Source organism: Schistocerca gregaria, chromosome 8 (assembly GCF_023897955.1).
Source record: "Schistocerca gregaria isolate iqSchGreg1 chromosome 8, iqSchGreg1.2, whole genome shotgun sequence".
Classification (NCBI taxonomy): Eukaryota; Metazoa; Arthropoda; class Insecta; order Orthoptera; family Acrididae; genus Schistocerca; species Schistocerca gregaria.
This window is the reverse complement of record NC_064927.1, coordinates 400,488,674-400,504,941: the sequence shown is the minus strand read 5'-3', so window position 1 is coordinate 400,504,941 and position 16,268 is coordinate 400,488,674. Positions and strand designations below refer to the sequence as shown.

At 42.4% G+C, this 16,268-nt stretch overlaps 1 protein-coding gene across 1 annotated transcript in view; it reads right to left on the bottom strand.

The window, feature by feature from the left end:
• The window catches only part of LOC126284295 (UDP-glycosyltransferase UGT5-like), a 207,642-nt gene that overhangs the window by 42,344 nt on the left and 149,030 nt on the right, over positions 1-16,268 (bottom strand). Inside the window, exon 3 of the mRNA XM_049983125.1 lies at positions 14,344-14,924. Coding sequence (XP_049839082.1) covers positions 14,344-14,924 — 581 coding nt within the window. The remainder of the gene's footprint in view (positions 1-14,343; positions 14,925-16,268) is intronic.

Genomic DNA, 16,268 nt, shown 5'->3' with positions numbered 1-16,268 from the left:
CACAATATCAATAGTACGGATACTGGCGCCTTGCTAGGTCATAACAAATAACGTAGCTGAAGGCTATGTTAACTATCGTCTCGGCAAATGAGAGTGTGGAAGTCAGTGAACCATCGCTTGCAAAGTTGGCTGTACAACTGGGGCGAGTGTTAGTGAGTCTCTCTAGACCTGCCGTGTGGCGGCGCTCCGTCTGCAATCACTGATAGTGGCGACACGCGGGTCCGACGTATACTACCGGACCGCGGCTAGCACCTAGCAAGTGTGGTGTCTGGCGGTGACACCACAATTACTTTAATCGTTCAGGAAGCTAGTCATTCCTAAAGGAAATATTACAGATGTGGCTAAATACAGGGCTAACATATGCAGCCCAGTGCTTTAGTACCCTGCTTGATACTCCATCGTATCCGTGAGAGCCCTTGGTCTTCAGCTACTTAATTATCGATTCAGTCTCCCCTCGCTAGTGTCACGGAGGTATATTTCAGAATGCTGTCTTGAACAGCCATTTTCTAGGAGAAATGATTTCCTGTAGGAACTAAGTATTTATTTCGTTTACCTGCTACATTCAGAAACTGTACACATATCTGACTTACATTTTTACCACATACAGACTTTATACCCTCCACATTGTGCTGTTGGCCAGATAATTTTTTCACGATTGGCCATATTGTTTAAATTTAGCCTCAGAATTTGCTATTCAGTTTACATAACACATGCTTTCGGACTCGCTAATGATTTACAGTAATGTTAGTAATAGTCTGCTGCAGCTCGATTGTGACTATTTTCAACGTTTCGATATAGTTACCAGTTTTTTCAGCATGATATTGTTATCCTGTTGATCAGCCACCTAGATTACCCGTTAGTGACAGTACCCTGTTTTAAAAGTTCTAATGGAAAACAACTCTCAAAGGGTATGATAAATGTGTTGAGAAAAGCATATTTATCGTCTATGAACATTCTGCCGCCGGCCGCGGTAGTCTCGCGGTTCTAGGCGCTCAGTCAGGAACCGCGTGACTGCTACGGTCGCAGGTTCGAATCCTGCCTCGGGCATGGATGTGTGTGATGTCTTTAGGTTAGTTAGGTTTAAGTAGTTCTACGTTCTAGGGGACTGATGACCTCAGATGTTAAGTCCCATAGTGCTCAGAGCCAGCCAACATTCTGCCACTCATGTTCTTTAATGAGGTTTAAAAAAGCCTCTGCTGCCCCTCGATTAAGTAATTATTGAGAGCTTCGTCCTCTGCTCGTAACCTTGTTTTCACAGCACAAGTTACATTGTCATCGTGTTTAAAGTGTTTCCCACAGGGAATTCTTAACTGGCTCAAACGGTAGTCCGAGAGAGCCAGGTCTTGGCTATAGTGTAGACGAACAATAATGCCGAACCAAATTCCCGGGCTCTGAGACGTGCATGTTGCGCTGTCGTGTTTGATAAAATTCCTTTGGGATTCTTATTAGACGGAACCTCGGTAACGTTTCTTGAGTCTGTTGAGAGTATATACATACTGTTCTGAATCAGTGGCTGACCCTTTTAGCAACACTTCGACGAGAATGACACCACTACTATCCCACAACTCTGCCGTCATAACTTCACCAGCACAGGGAGCTGAATTTCTTCTTAAATTGTGACGGCGGGTGGTGCCACTCTGTTGACTGCATTTTTGTCTATGGCTCAAACTGATGCACCCACGTTTCGTTACCTGTAACGAACCGTGACAGAAGGGCCTCTCCATTGGTGTCAATCTGGTCCAGCAGTTCAGTTGAAATGACTTTTCTCTGAGTCCTGTGGTGTGCCGTGAGCATTTTCTTTCAATATACAAGAGTCTCGCCGCCCGGAGTGGCCGCGCGATTTGAGGCGCCATGTCACAGATGGCACGGTCCCTTCCATCCGAGGTTCGAGTCCTCCCCCGGGCATGGGTGTGTGTGTTTTGTTCTAAGCGTAAGTTAGTCTAAGTAGTGTGTAGGTCTAGGGACCGATGACCTCAGCAGTTTGGTCCCTTAGGAATTCATGCATACACACACACACACACACACACACACACACACACACACACACAAGAGTCTCAGTCCTTTCACGTGAGCTTCGAATGCTCACCGATAGCTGTAGAGCAGAGTTTCCCAAACAGTGTTCCTCGAACCAATGGTGCTCCCTGGGAAGTCAATACGTTTTCCACGAGAAACTGCTAATGGTATAGCGTTTTTTCGACTTTTTGGAGATCCTAATTATTTTTAAAGTTTTATTACGACTTGTCTGTTATTAATTATAATTTCAAAGGGAAATAATCACTGAATAAAACAAGGTTTTTTACTTCTTAAAATTTTATTTAACTTCAAAATAAGGTGTTGCATCAAAATACCTAGATTCTACAAGTGTTCAGGAACAGAAAAAGTTTGCGAACCTGTGCTGTTAAGCTAACTGTTCAGTCGTGATGCCCCAGTCTGTGCGAATAATGGCATCCACGCGATTCACTATTTTGGAGCAGTGGCTGTGAATTGACATCCGCCAGCCAGTGTGGCCGAGCGGTTCTAGGCGCTACAGTCTGGAACAGTGCGATCGCTACAGTCGCAGGTTCGAATCCTGCCTCGGGCATGGATGTGTGTGATGCCTAGGTTATTTAGGTTTAAGTAGTTCTAAGTTCTAGGGTACTGATGACCTCAGAAGTTAAGTCCCATAGTGCTCAGAGCCAGAGCCAATTGACATACTGAGCTTGGCCGATTACTGAGATCAGTTTCCGCACTTTCTGAATCGTCAACTCTCTTTACCCATCATCAGACACCGAGCGAGGTGATGCAGTGGTTAGACACTGATTTAGGACATCCTGATTTAGGTTTTCCGTGATTTCCCTAAATCGATTCAGGCAAATTCCGGGATGGTTCCATTGAAAGGGCACGGCCGACTTCCTTCCCCATTTTTCCCTAATTCGATGAGCCGATGACCTCGCTGTCTGGTCTCCTTCCCCAACCAACCCAACCCATCACCCGACAGTTCTATCAACTGCACCATTTGTATACGCTGCACACTGCCGCTTATGGCTGTTCACTACGATTTCCCTTCCAGTTACCAAGAATTAAGTTACAGCGCGTTGCTTCTAAACAGGTGTCTCATGTAGACGCCGTTTTGATGGCTCACTAAAGTGCTGTCATTTACCTGAGTTCCTAGAAAACTTCACACGCGTGCTGAAAAAACATCAACTTTGAAGTCCCTAAACAGACGTCCTCTTACATACATATTAAAAGCTGTAAAAATACGTGCTTTATTGAAAGACCATCGTGTAATACATAGGCTGCCGCAAGCGTCTACAGAATCTCTCATTAGAGCGAAACTAAGTTTGGCACACAACTTCGATTAGAATTGAATCCAGGAATGAACTGTATTACAGAAACGGTGTATACAGGGTGTTACAAAAAGGTACGGCCAAACTTTCAGGAAACACTCCTCACACGCAAATAAAGAAAAGATGTTATGTGGACATGTGTCCGGAAACGCTTAATTTCCATGTCAGAGCTCATTTTAGTTTCGTCAGTATGTACTGTACTTCCTCGATTCATCGCCAGTTGGCCTAATTGAAGGAAGGTAATGTTGACTTTGTTGTTTTTGACATGGGACTTATTGCTCTACAGCACTAGCATCAAGCACATCAGTATGTTGCGTCAACAGGTTAGTGTTCATCACGAACGTGGTTTTGCAGTCAGTGCAATGTTTACAAATGCGGAGTTGGCAGATGCCCATTTGATGTATGGATTAGCACGGAGCAATAGCCGTGGCGCGGTACGTTTGTATGGAGACAGATTTCCAGAACGAAGGTGTCCCGACAGGAAGACGTTCTAAGCAATTGATCGGCGTCTTAGGGAGCACGGAACATTCCAGCCTATGACTCGCGACTGGGGAAGACCTAGAACGACGAGGGCACCTGCAATGGACGAGGCAATTCTTCGTGCAGTTGACGATAACCCTAATGTCAGCGTCAGAGAAGTTGCTACTCTACAAGGTAATGTTGACCACGTCACTGAATGGAGAGTGCTACGGGAGAACCAGTTGTTTCCGTACCATATATAGCGTGTGCAGGCACCATCAGCAGCTGATTGGTCTCCACGGGTACACTTCTTCAAATGGTTCATCCAATAATTTACTTTCTGCTGCTGTGTGTTTCCATTCCATGATTAATGTGATTTGAAGAGAAGTAACAAAATTAGCTGTAACATGGAAAGTAACCATTTCCGGACACATGTCCACATAACATCTTTCCTTTATTTGTGTGTGAGGAATGTTTCCTGAAAGTTTGGCCGTACTTTTTTGTAACACCCTGTATCTTTCTTCTAACTGAATTTTTTTTTTCTTTTTGCCTAGTGAAATCATGTAGGTATCAACGTGCGTTCAGAAAGATTCGTAACCAAATTTGAAAGAAGTGATCTCAGTATGGAATAAGAAGTGCGATATATAAATATTGTCATGATCTCCATGCTCTGATATTCCCTCACTGCTTGAAAAAGTTAACAATATCGTTCTTTTACATAAATGTCCCTATATACTATGAATTAAGGAATTTTGTTAAAATGAAAATACCCTCTTTCGACATTTTCTAAGAAATTCAATTATTCTCCTCCAGGCAACGTTGTACTTCTGGATTCAGACGCTGTTCATCTGTTTCAGAGCCTCCAAACGCTTCCAGATGTGAAGTTTGGGCCGGCCGCGGTGGTCTCGCGGTTCTAGGCGCGCAGTCCGGAACCGTGCGACTGCTACGGTCGCAGGTTCGAATCCTGCCTCGGGCATGGATGTGTGTGATGTCCTTAGGTTAGTTAGGTTTAAGTAGTTCTAAGTTCTAGGGGACTAATGACCACAGCAGTTGAGTCCCATAATGCTCAGAGCCATTTGAAACATTTTTTGTGAAGTTTGCCGATAAGGTACCGGGTGATCAAAAAGTTAGAATAAATTTAAAAACTTAATAAATCAGGGAATAATGTAGATAGAGAGGTAAAAATTGACACACATGCTTGGAATGACATCGGGTTTTATTAAAACCACCACATATTGCTAGACGCGTGGAAAATCTCTTACGCGCGTCGTTTGGTGATGATCGTGTGCTCAGCCGCCACTTTCGACATGCTTGGCCTCCCAGGTCCCCAGACCTCACTCTGTGCGATTATTGGCTTTGGGGTTACCTGAAGTCGCAAGTGTATCGTGATCGACAGGTATCTCTAGGAATGCTGAAAGTCAACATCCGACGCCAATGCCTCACCATAACTCCGGACATGCTTTACAGTGCTGTTCACAACATATTCTTCGACTACAGCTATTGTTGAGGAATGATGGTGGACATACTGAGCATTTCCTGTAAAGAACATCATCTTTGCTTTGTCTTACTTTGCTATGCTAATTATTGCTATTCTGATTAGCTGAAGCGCCATCTGTCGGACATTTTTTGAACTTTTGTATTTTTTTGGTTCTAATAAAACCTCATATCATTCCAAGCATGTGTGTCAATTTGTATCTTTCTATCTACATTATTCCGTGATTTATTCAGTTTTCAAATTTATACTGACTCTTTGATCACCCTGTATAATAGAGGCGCGGTGACTGGTATACGACAGCTTTCAAATGTAGAGCTTGTAACATTACAGGACATATTGGGACATGTTGAAGTATTCGATACTGTAGACTTTTAGGGGATGTCGATACAGATACGCAAAATGTAAAGGGAAACTTTGGTGATGTTTAAATATTGTACTGTGTCAATATTAGGACATTTTGCACAGAAAGAACAAAAATAGAATTAATGTAAATATATATTAGTGTTAGTAACCTATTTTCATTCAATTTTGTAATTATATTTCATTTTGTAAAAGAAAGACTCACTGTTTGCTGTAGCTCTGATTAATTGTATGAATTAGCAGTTTTGAGCTAAATTATTTCGTATAATATGGAGAAGATACTTTTAAAAACTCACCAGCTAAAGAGAAAGTGTGTAAATGAACGTTTAATGCACACTTCTGGAACTTTCTATGGAGAAATTCTATATTATGATTGCAAAAATACGAAAACTTGTGAAAACTGTTTCATAACCTAATTTCGAAAGACGATTTGTATCAAGAAATATTGCTAAAAAGATTTATTTACGTTTTGAAACACGATTTAAATCATTTTATATAAAAATAGTTGTTCTAAATCACTCAAGAAATATCCAGAATCAAATGTCAAGATATTTCTGGAAACATCGGTACAAATCTGGTGAAGGTTATCCAGAAGCTGGTAGAAAAATGTTATAAAATCTATTTGGAAATTATGCTTGTGAGAATTTATATGTACTGATCCTTTTACTTACTTTAATCTGTACTAAAATTCTGTAATGTCTAATTTAGTTTTAAGTCGTGAATTGCTATCGTATTGTAAACAAAACATTGTCAAAGACTCTCATTGTTTGGAAAGATATTAATACACCTAGGAGTTGTCAGTGGCCAGTTCGGATATGCAGTGCGGTTAGCTATGAGAGTCAGTTGTTGAGTCTGTGAAGTCTGTCAGTTCTGTTTGTAAATAAACGTCTGTAATGAAGAATTACTTGTTGTCGTCAATATGAACTCAAGACCTTTTGCACGAAGGAGACACCTCCTAACGCAACGTTTTAATTTGGTGTTGAGGAGCTGAAATGTTATAATTTGGCGCAGAAAGTCCTGGGACGTTATAATTTGGTTGAGGAAGCTGGGATGTTATAAGCTCTGTCGGTTACTATCGTATAAAGACAAATATTTATATTTTGGTGCAAGGAGAATCCAATTTATTTCAAGAATTGGAAGTTAATCTGCTGTAGGGTATCGTATTAGATCGGCCCACTTTTTAAGACTGACTTACTTCAGCCTTGATGAACCAGTCAACTTGTTACAGGTTGGTTTGTACTGAAATAACAACATTTGTGGCTATTTTGGGGAATCTGGTTTCAGCAAGGCAGGGCACCAACGTCGGTATTCTGACTGGTTTGATGTGGCCCGCCACGAATTCCTCTCCTGTGTCAACCTCGTCATCTCAGAGTAGCACTTGCAACCTAGGTCCTCAATTATTTGCAGGATGTATTCAAGTCTCTGTCTTTCTCTACAGTCTTTACCCTCTACAGCTCCAGTACCATGGAAATTATTCCCTGATGTCTTAAACGATGCCCTACCATCCTGTCCCTTCTTCTTGTCAGTGTTTCCCACATATTCCTTTCCTCTCCAATTCTTCATAGAACCTCCTCATTCCTTACGCTATCAATCCACCTAATTTTCAAATTTCGTCTCTAGCACCAAATATTAAACGCTTCTATTCTCTTGTGTTCCGGGTTTGAAACAGCCCATGTTTCACCACCATAAAATACTGTGTTCGAAACGTTCATTCTCAGACATTCCTTCCTCAAATTAAGGTCTATGTTTGATTTCTCTTGGCCAGGAATGCCCTCTTTTGCCAATGCTTGTCCGCTTTTGATGTCCTCCCTGCTCCGTCCGTCAATGGTTATTTTTCCGCCTACGTAGCACAATTCCTTAACGTCATCTAGTTCTTGACCATCAGTTAAGTTTCTCGTTGTTCTCGTTTCTGCTACTTCTATTTTATTTCATCTTTCTTCGATTTACTCTCACTTCACGTTCTGTAGTCAGTTGACTGCTCATTCCATTCAGCATATCCTGTGTTTCTTCTTCGCTGTCACTGAGGATAGCAATGTCACCAGCGAACCTTATAATTGATATCCTTCCACCCTGAATTTCAGTTCCACTCCTGAATCTTTCTTTTATTTCTCTCATTCCATCATTGTTTCTTTAATGTGCATATTGAACAGTAGGGCAAAAGACTATGGCCCAGACTTACACCCTTTAGAGTCCCAGCACTTCGTTCTTGGTTTTCCACTCTCGTTATCCCCTCTTGGATCTTGTACATGTTGTATATTCCTCGTCTCTCCCTACAGATTGCTCCAATTTTCCTCAGAATTTCGAACATCTTGCGCCATTTGACATTGTCAAAGGCTATTTTCAGGTCGACAGATCCGACGAACGTGTCGTGATTTTCCTTTAGCCTTGCTTTCATTATCAACCGCAGTGCAGAACTGCCCCTCTGCTGGCTTTACCTTTTCTAAAGCCAAATTAATCATCATCCAACACATCTTCAATTTTCTTTTATATTATTCTGTATATTATTCGTGTGAGCAACTTTGATGCATGAGATGTTAAGCTGATTGTGCGATAATTGTTGTTCTTGTCAGCTATTGCAGTCTTCGGAATTGTGGTTGATATTTTTTCAGAAAATCAAATGATGTGTCGCCAAACTCATACATTATACTCACTTACGACAGTGACTTTAGAAATTCTTCTGCCTTATTTGGTCTTGAGTCCTCCAAAGATGTCTTAAATTCTGATCCTAATATTGGAGCCTCTATCTCTTCTAAATAAACTTCTGTTTCTTTTTCTATCACATCACACACATCCTCTCCCTCATAGAGGCCTTCAGTGTACTCTTTGCATCTATCTGCCCTCTCCTGTGCATTTAACAGTGGAATTTTCGTTGCACTCTTGATGTTACCATCCTTTCTTTTAATTTCACCGAAGGTTGTTTTGATTTTCCTATATGTTGAGTCAGTAATTCTGACAATCATTTCTTTTTCGATTTCTCCACATTTTTCGTGCAGCCATTTCGTCTTAACTTCCCTGCACTTCCTACTTATTTCATTCCTGAGCGACTTGTATTTCTGTATTTTCCTGAACATTTTGTGCTTCCTTCTTTCATCCATCAACTGAAATATTTCTTCTGTTACCCATGGTTTCTTTGCAGTTACATTTATTCATACCGACGGTTTTCTTTCCAACTTTTGTGATTGCTCTTTTTAGAAATGTCCATTCCGCTTCAACCGAACTGGCTACTGAGCTATTCCATGCAGTATTTATATCTTTAGAGCTTTCAAGTAAATCTCTTCATTCCTTCGTACTTCCGTATAACACTTCTTTAAACTTCAGCCTACTCTTCATCACTACTAAATTGTGATCTGAGTCTGTATCTGCTCCTGGGCACGCCTTAGAATCCAGTACCTCTATCTGATCAGGATGTAATAGAACTGGAATATTTTCGTATATCCCGGCCTTTTCCAAGTATACGTCATCCTCTTGTGGAACAGAACTTACTGCAGTACTCAATTAATCTTTCTTCCCTCTCATTCCTTGTACCAAGGCCAAATTCTTCAGTAAACCTATCTTCCATTGCTTCCCCTACAACCCCGTTCCAGTCCCCCATGACTATTACCTTTCCGTCTCCCTTTACATACAGAATTACCCGTCAATATCCTCATACGTTTTTCCTGTATCTTCATCTTCTGCTTGCGACGTCGGGATTTATGCCTGAACTGTCGTTGTCGGTGTTGGTTTGCTGTGGGTTCTGATGAGAGGAAACGTATCACTGAACTATTCACGGTAACACACTCTCTGCAATGTCTTCCTGTTCATAACGAATCCACCTTCCGTTCTACCATTTCCTCAGCTGTTGATATTACCCTACACTCATCTGACCAGAAATCCTTGTCTTATTTCCATTTCACTTAACTGGTCCCACTATATCTACACTGAGCCTTTGCATTTCCCTTTTCACATTTTAAGTTGTCGAATGCTTTTTTGAGGTCGACAAAGTCTGCGAATATACCTTGATTTTTCTCTTAGTCTTGCTTCCATTAACAACCGCAATGTTGGAACTGCCTCTATGGTGCACTTATCTCTCCTAAGGCCAAACGTATCGTCACCTAACACATCCTCAGTTTTCTTTCCTATTCTTGGGTATACTTTTCCTGTCAACAACTCAAATGCAGGAGCTGTTAAACCGACTGTGCGATAATTCTCGCACTTGTCATTTCCTGCAATGTTCGGAATTATGTGGATGATGTTTTTCCTAAAATCAATTAGTATATCGCCAGGCTCATATATTCTACACACCAACCTGAATAGTAATTTTGTAGTCACTTCCTCCAGTGATTTTAGAAGTTATGGTGGAATGTTATCTATGCTTTCTGCCTTATTTGATATCAAGCCTTCCAAACCTCTTTTAAATTATGATTGCATTACTGGGTCCCCTGTCTCATCTGCATCGACTCCTGTTACTTCTTCTATCTCATGAGAAAAGTCTTCTCTTTCAAAGAGGCCTTCCATGTACTCTTTCCACCCATCTGCTCTCTCCTTTGAATTTAACAGTGGAATTCCCATTTCACTCTTAATGTTACCATCCTCGCATTTAATTTCACCGAAGATTGTTTTGACTTTGTGGGGCGGCGAAGAAATTGTCGAATGAGTTGTTTGAATGTTCATTTCACGTAACAGACTATTGCCGATGCAACATATGTGGGACGGCGAAGAAGTCGTTGTTTAATGTTGAATGAAAGTTGAACATTGCCACCTTAAATCACGCGAGCCTGGCAACTAATTTGGTGGCCAGTCAGAAAGCGAAGGGAAACTTACTGACCTTAGTTCCCAGTCTGCACGGCCACATTCCTGTACAGCCCAGCTAAACGAAAAATATCCATAGTTCTTCACGGGATTAGGGCTGCTTCGATAAAATTTAAAGTTCCAAACAAGATTTTATTATCTTAAAGGCTCACACAAATTACTCGAAACTTCTGAAAATGCTAAAGACATTAAATATTGTTAATTCAGCCAATCGTTTAATAGTTCAGAGGCGACTTCTACAGCAAGTTCCTCCCGAATAGTTCATTACTCTAACTAACGGTGCTCTATTAATAGTTCGCAATAATGTTAAAAAAAAAGATTAATGCTCGCCTTAAAAGTGGAGTTAGTCACCACTTGCCACGCGGAATTATACTTCACACGGACGGCACAATAACAGTTTGTTACCGAAGTCTAAACGATCCAGGACGGTGTACAGTCCTCGCGATTTTCAATGTCCGTTTACATTGCTAAGTACGCGCATGTCACAGCCCGCTATGACGTCACCCGAGGCGAGGCGCGATCGGACGTTAAGCTCGCGTGGACTAGGCGTTGGTCTAATGCGGAGTGAGCTTCCTACTGCCTCTGCCGCTCTTTTTATATAGCTCCGGCGCGTACCGCCAAGAGAGCATCTGTTCTTTCCGTTCCTATGCAGATGCCTGCAGCCTCCAAATGATCGCTATCTCAGGCACATAATCTTAAATATCACATTTAATAATAGCTTTACAAACTTCTCAATTTTTGTATACATACATCTGAGCAGTACAGAAGCACGTAGAAAATCTCAGCCCGCTAAAATTAAAACTTTACTCTCTAGAATTTTTACAATGGAACTAACGGTAGATTGTTACCTCTGAACTATAGCTTTATCAAGACTTGTATCAGCTGTTAATTATGCTACAAGACTAAAACTTGGTGTAGCTTTGTTAATTGTCCTATCTGATCATTGGTCTTAAAGAATTTGTTTTATCATTAAAATTTAAAGTACTTAATCTATAATGCTTATGTACATTTTACTCACAAAAGTAGTTTTTACTAAATTACTAAAAAACTAGAAGAGGTAACTGATTGTGGTATTTCCATTATTATTATTAGGGTGAACTGAAGCATCCTACCAATTTTCAATATTGTAGCTCTATTATTTCGCGCCTCTGATTTTTCCGAAAAACGCGGATTCTGGAGTCAATTTTAGTTTTATGGTTTTGGAAACCAGCACCACTCATTAATGACTTCTTACTGCACCTTCTCACCAAATTTTGGCTTCCTAGCGTCATTATTTAGCGCCTCCTATTTTTCTTTCAAAACGTGAATTTTACGTAAACTACTAATTTTATAACATTAAGATTTGTTACCTGAAACATTATTACATAGAACTATACTTTAACAAAGTTTTACACACAAATCTTAATTTTTACTTTTATGTTAAATGTGGTGCAATACTATATGCAGGCGCGTTACGATGACGTGACGCTACTAGCAGTGAACTAGGGTAAGTCCCGTGCACTCGCTCGCCTCTGTATCTTATACATGATACAGCGCTTGCTTTGCTTCAACTTTTCTATAAGCTACGTCACTCCTTTCGCCTAGCGCAGCAGTCGGACAGAACGTGGCAACCTACCCCTCAGGAAGATATCCAACATCTCTGTCAATTCAATTCTAATTGTAAGCCGAATAACTGCTTGCATAAGGGGCAAGGGTAGACCAAAACGTTATTGACTTGTTCGACTTGTGAAGCTCTTTCTCTTGAATAAATTTCTGAATATAAAATCATTTGTTTACTTATATATGTGCAGAGCGTCTACCGATTTCCGTCCAATACGGATAATTCCTCCGTGGTGCGTTGATTTTCCTGTCTTAGTGTGTATTTCGCAAAACATACAATGGAATATATCATGTATGTGTTCGATGAGAGACGTATTGGGAGAGGGTTGCCGATGTCATTGGAACCTCTGACATGACACTTTATAAGTTCTAATCTGATCCAGTAATAATACAGTAGGAGAACATCAAATATTAATTAACTTAGAACACCAAATAACTGGGAATCTGAACGATCCTGTATGCAAAAAGCGTAGAAAACTTAAATCTGCGGTCAGGTCCTCATGACTTTTCTAGGAGTCATTTAGGAGAGGCATGGATGGACATGTATCCCCCACCCCATCCCCCCGGCAGTTGACCGTTTTCCGATCTCTGAGCCGATACGTCTTATTCAGGTTGCTTCACAACTGGAATATGATACTATTCAGCGTGTGAACAAAAGTATCCGGACACCTGACTGAAAATGCCTAACTAGCTCGTGGCGCCCTCCCCATTAATGCTGGATTTCAATATGGGGTTAGCCCACCCTTAGCCTTGATGACAGCTTCCTCTCTCGCAGGCATGCGTTCAGTCAGGTGCTGGAAGGTTTCTTGGGGAACGGCAGCCCATTCTTCATGGAATGTTGCACTGAGGAGAGGTATCGCTGTCTGTGGGCGAGGCCTGGCACGATGTCGGCGTTCCAAAACATCCCAAATAAGTTCTATAGGATCCAGATCTGGACTCTGTGCAGGCCAGTCAACCGCCACAGGCCATGCATTACGAATAGTGCAATCGCCATCCCCGAATTGCTCTTCAACAGTGGGAAGCAAGAAGTTGCTTAAAACATCAATGTAGGCCTGTGCTGTGATAGTGCCACGCAAAACAGCAAGGGGTGCATGCACTCTCCAGCCGGCCGGAGTGGCCGTGCGGTTCTAGGCGCTACAGTCTGGAACCGCGAGACTGCTACGGTCGCAGGTTCGAATCCTGCCTCGGGCATTGATGTGTGTGATGTCCTTAGGTTAGTTAGGTTTAAGTAGTTCTAAGTTCTAGGGGACTGATGACCTCAGAAGTTGAGTCCCATAGTGCTCAGAGCCATTTGAACCATTTTGCACTCTCCATGAAAAACACGACACACCATTACACCACCTCCTCCGAATTTTACTGTTGGCACTACACACGCTGGCAGATAACGTTCACCGGGCATTCGCCATACCCACATCCTGCCATCGGATCGCCACATTGTGTACCGCGATTCGTCACTCCACATAACGTTTTTCCACTGTTCAATCGTCCAGTGTTTACGCTCCTTACACCAAGCGAGACGTCGTTTGGCATTTACAGGCGAGATGTGTGGCTTATGAGCAGCCGCCTAACTGTCATAGTTCTTGCAGTGGATGCTGATGCTGTTTGGAATTTCTGTGTGATGGTCTGCCTATTATATATTACACATTACGACCCTCTTCGACTGTCAGCGGTCTCTGACAATCAACAGACGAGGTCGGACATACGCTTTTGTGCTGTACGTGTCCATGTTTCCACTTCACTATCACATCGGAAACAGTGGACCTAGGAGTGTTTAGGAGTGTGGAAATATCACATACAGACTTATGACACAAGTGACCACGTTCGAAAGTCCGTGAGTTTCGCGGAGCGCCCCGTTCTGCTCTCTCACGATGTCTAATGGCTACTGAGGTCGCTGATATGGAGTACCTGGCAGCAGGTGGCAGCAGAATGCACCTAATATAAAGAAGTATGTTTCTGGAGGTGCCCGGATACTTTTGATCACAAAGTGTGTATGGTAGTCAGATGTGATACGGGGTACGCTATGGAGACAAAATCGCCAGCTTTGATGAGTGGATTTCACATCGCTTCTATAGGATAATATCACTGCTTCGTGTACACAGGTCGTATAGGGTGAATGGCCATTAAATATCAACTCAGATATACGTGCGGTCTTCTCATCATACACACACTCTTGGAAGAATACTTCGCACAGCTGTCTACTATGTAGATGCGATGTAATGCCACTTTTTGTGTAAACGATACAGTGAAGTATCAAAGCTAGGATTTAAGTATGCCAACACCACTGAAGGGACACCTGGAATTTAATTTGTCACTCACCTCTGGCAGCTTCTTGGGAGGGCTGACATGCATTCCTCCGACCTCGACCATCGCTGGAAGGAGCGGCCTGGGGTGCAGCACACTGAAATGACTGTTCGCCAACAGCATCGACGACTTCCTCTCTATCTCCAGCAGACTGGGCAAGGTAGGATCATCCACGTACCGCCTTACGATGGCGTCCTGGCTGGGCATGTAGTACAAATTTCGAACCACCCTGCAGTAAGTGCTGAACACCGTGTTGTGCAGCCGCTGGAAGAAAGTCATGTGGTCGGAGTATTCCAGGAATGGTTCGGGGACGTAGGCGGGCGGACTTGGATTCCCGACGACGTCGCCCATCCACGCCGGCGGCGAGAATGTGGCGAACTGGATCACTGGTATCTTAAATATGTGAGACAGGGCCAGGAAGCACTCGCAGAAGAATATTTCTATGATCATGACATCGTACTTTTCGTTGGAGCTAAACAGTTTCTTCACGTTCTCATGTTGCAGAAAAGTTTCACAGGAGTATGTTCCGAATTTCTGCAACTTGAGGAGTACTGCAAAATCACTGGCGGTGCCAAGGTCAAACAGGCCAGCTGTATCTGGAAAGAGAAATAGGAAATCAGTCTTTTGTATTAGGCATGTCAGTTAGTTATAATATACAAAAGACACAACGTCCGGCACCTAATAGTGACATTAATATGGAGTGTGGCTTCGACTCTGCCAGCGACTCTATGATGTGTCAATGTCTGGAAGTAGACTAGCCCATGCTTCTACAAGAGCCGACACCAGAGGAGGTAGTGATCTTGGACGCAGGGGTCTGTAGAGAAGTCGTCGTTCTAACTCATCGCAAAGGTGTTCCATTGAGTTCAGATCGTATCTGTGGGCAGGCCTGTCAGTTTAAGGAATTTTGCTATCCACAAACCATTGTCTCATAGACGCTGCTTTGTGACTGTTAGTACAATCATCGTCTCCAGACTATCCCTCTACTGTACACAGTGCAAAGTGCTGTAAAATGATTCATATCTTTCAGCATTTAGTGTTTCCTTAGCCACAGTAAGGGGACCATCCATCTGGATAAAGTGTGGAAATATTACGTTTGTGGATTATTGCAGTAGTAGTAGTAGAGGGGTTTTGGGCGCACGGCAGCAAGGTCTTCAGCGCCAGTTCAGTAACGTAGTGAGACGGGTGTCAAGAAAAATCCCAGAACAAGAATATAAAACGAAACAGGAAACATGGGTAACAATCGTTGAAAAACATGTGCTCACCCACACCAAAGCGTGGGATGAAGCAGAGCGTCAGCAGTAAAACATGGACAACACAGGAAGAAAATAATTGAGGGAGCTAAAACAATGTAGCAGATGGAAGTGGCTGGCTGACCGCAAGGAAAAAAGGGGAGGAGTCAGCCACTCTGCAATACACTAAAACCTCCAGCCTAAAAGTTTAGGCCAGAGTCCAGACACATCACAAAACTTAAAAACCCTAGACACACACGTCTCATCATTAGCTAAAACAGAAGGCAGATCGCCGTCAACTTGTGCTTCTACCCGTGCATCACGGTATAAAATGCAGTCTGTTAAAATGTGCCGGATAGAGATGTTCACACCACAAGCATCACAAAACGGAGGATCCTCCCGCCGTATATAAAGCTATGTGTGAGAGGACAGTGCCCGATCCGAAGACGTGTGAGGGCCACCTCCTCCCGCCTGAGCAACCGCCAGGAGGAATTGCATGGATTATTGCGTTAAGTAGATCTTTCACTGGACGAACAAGATGAGGTGTTGCCCCATCTTGCATCAAACCAGTGGTTTCCGCACAGTTGCACTCTTCCAAAGCAGGAATCACATACCCTAAAAAATGTTTCACTTGGCTCTGAGCACTAAGGAACTTAACATCTGAGGTCATAAGTTCCCTAGGAGTTAGAACTACTGAAACCTAACTAATCT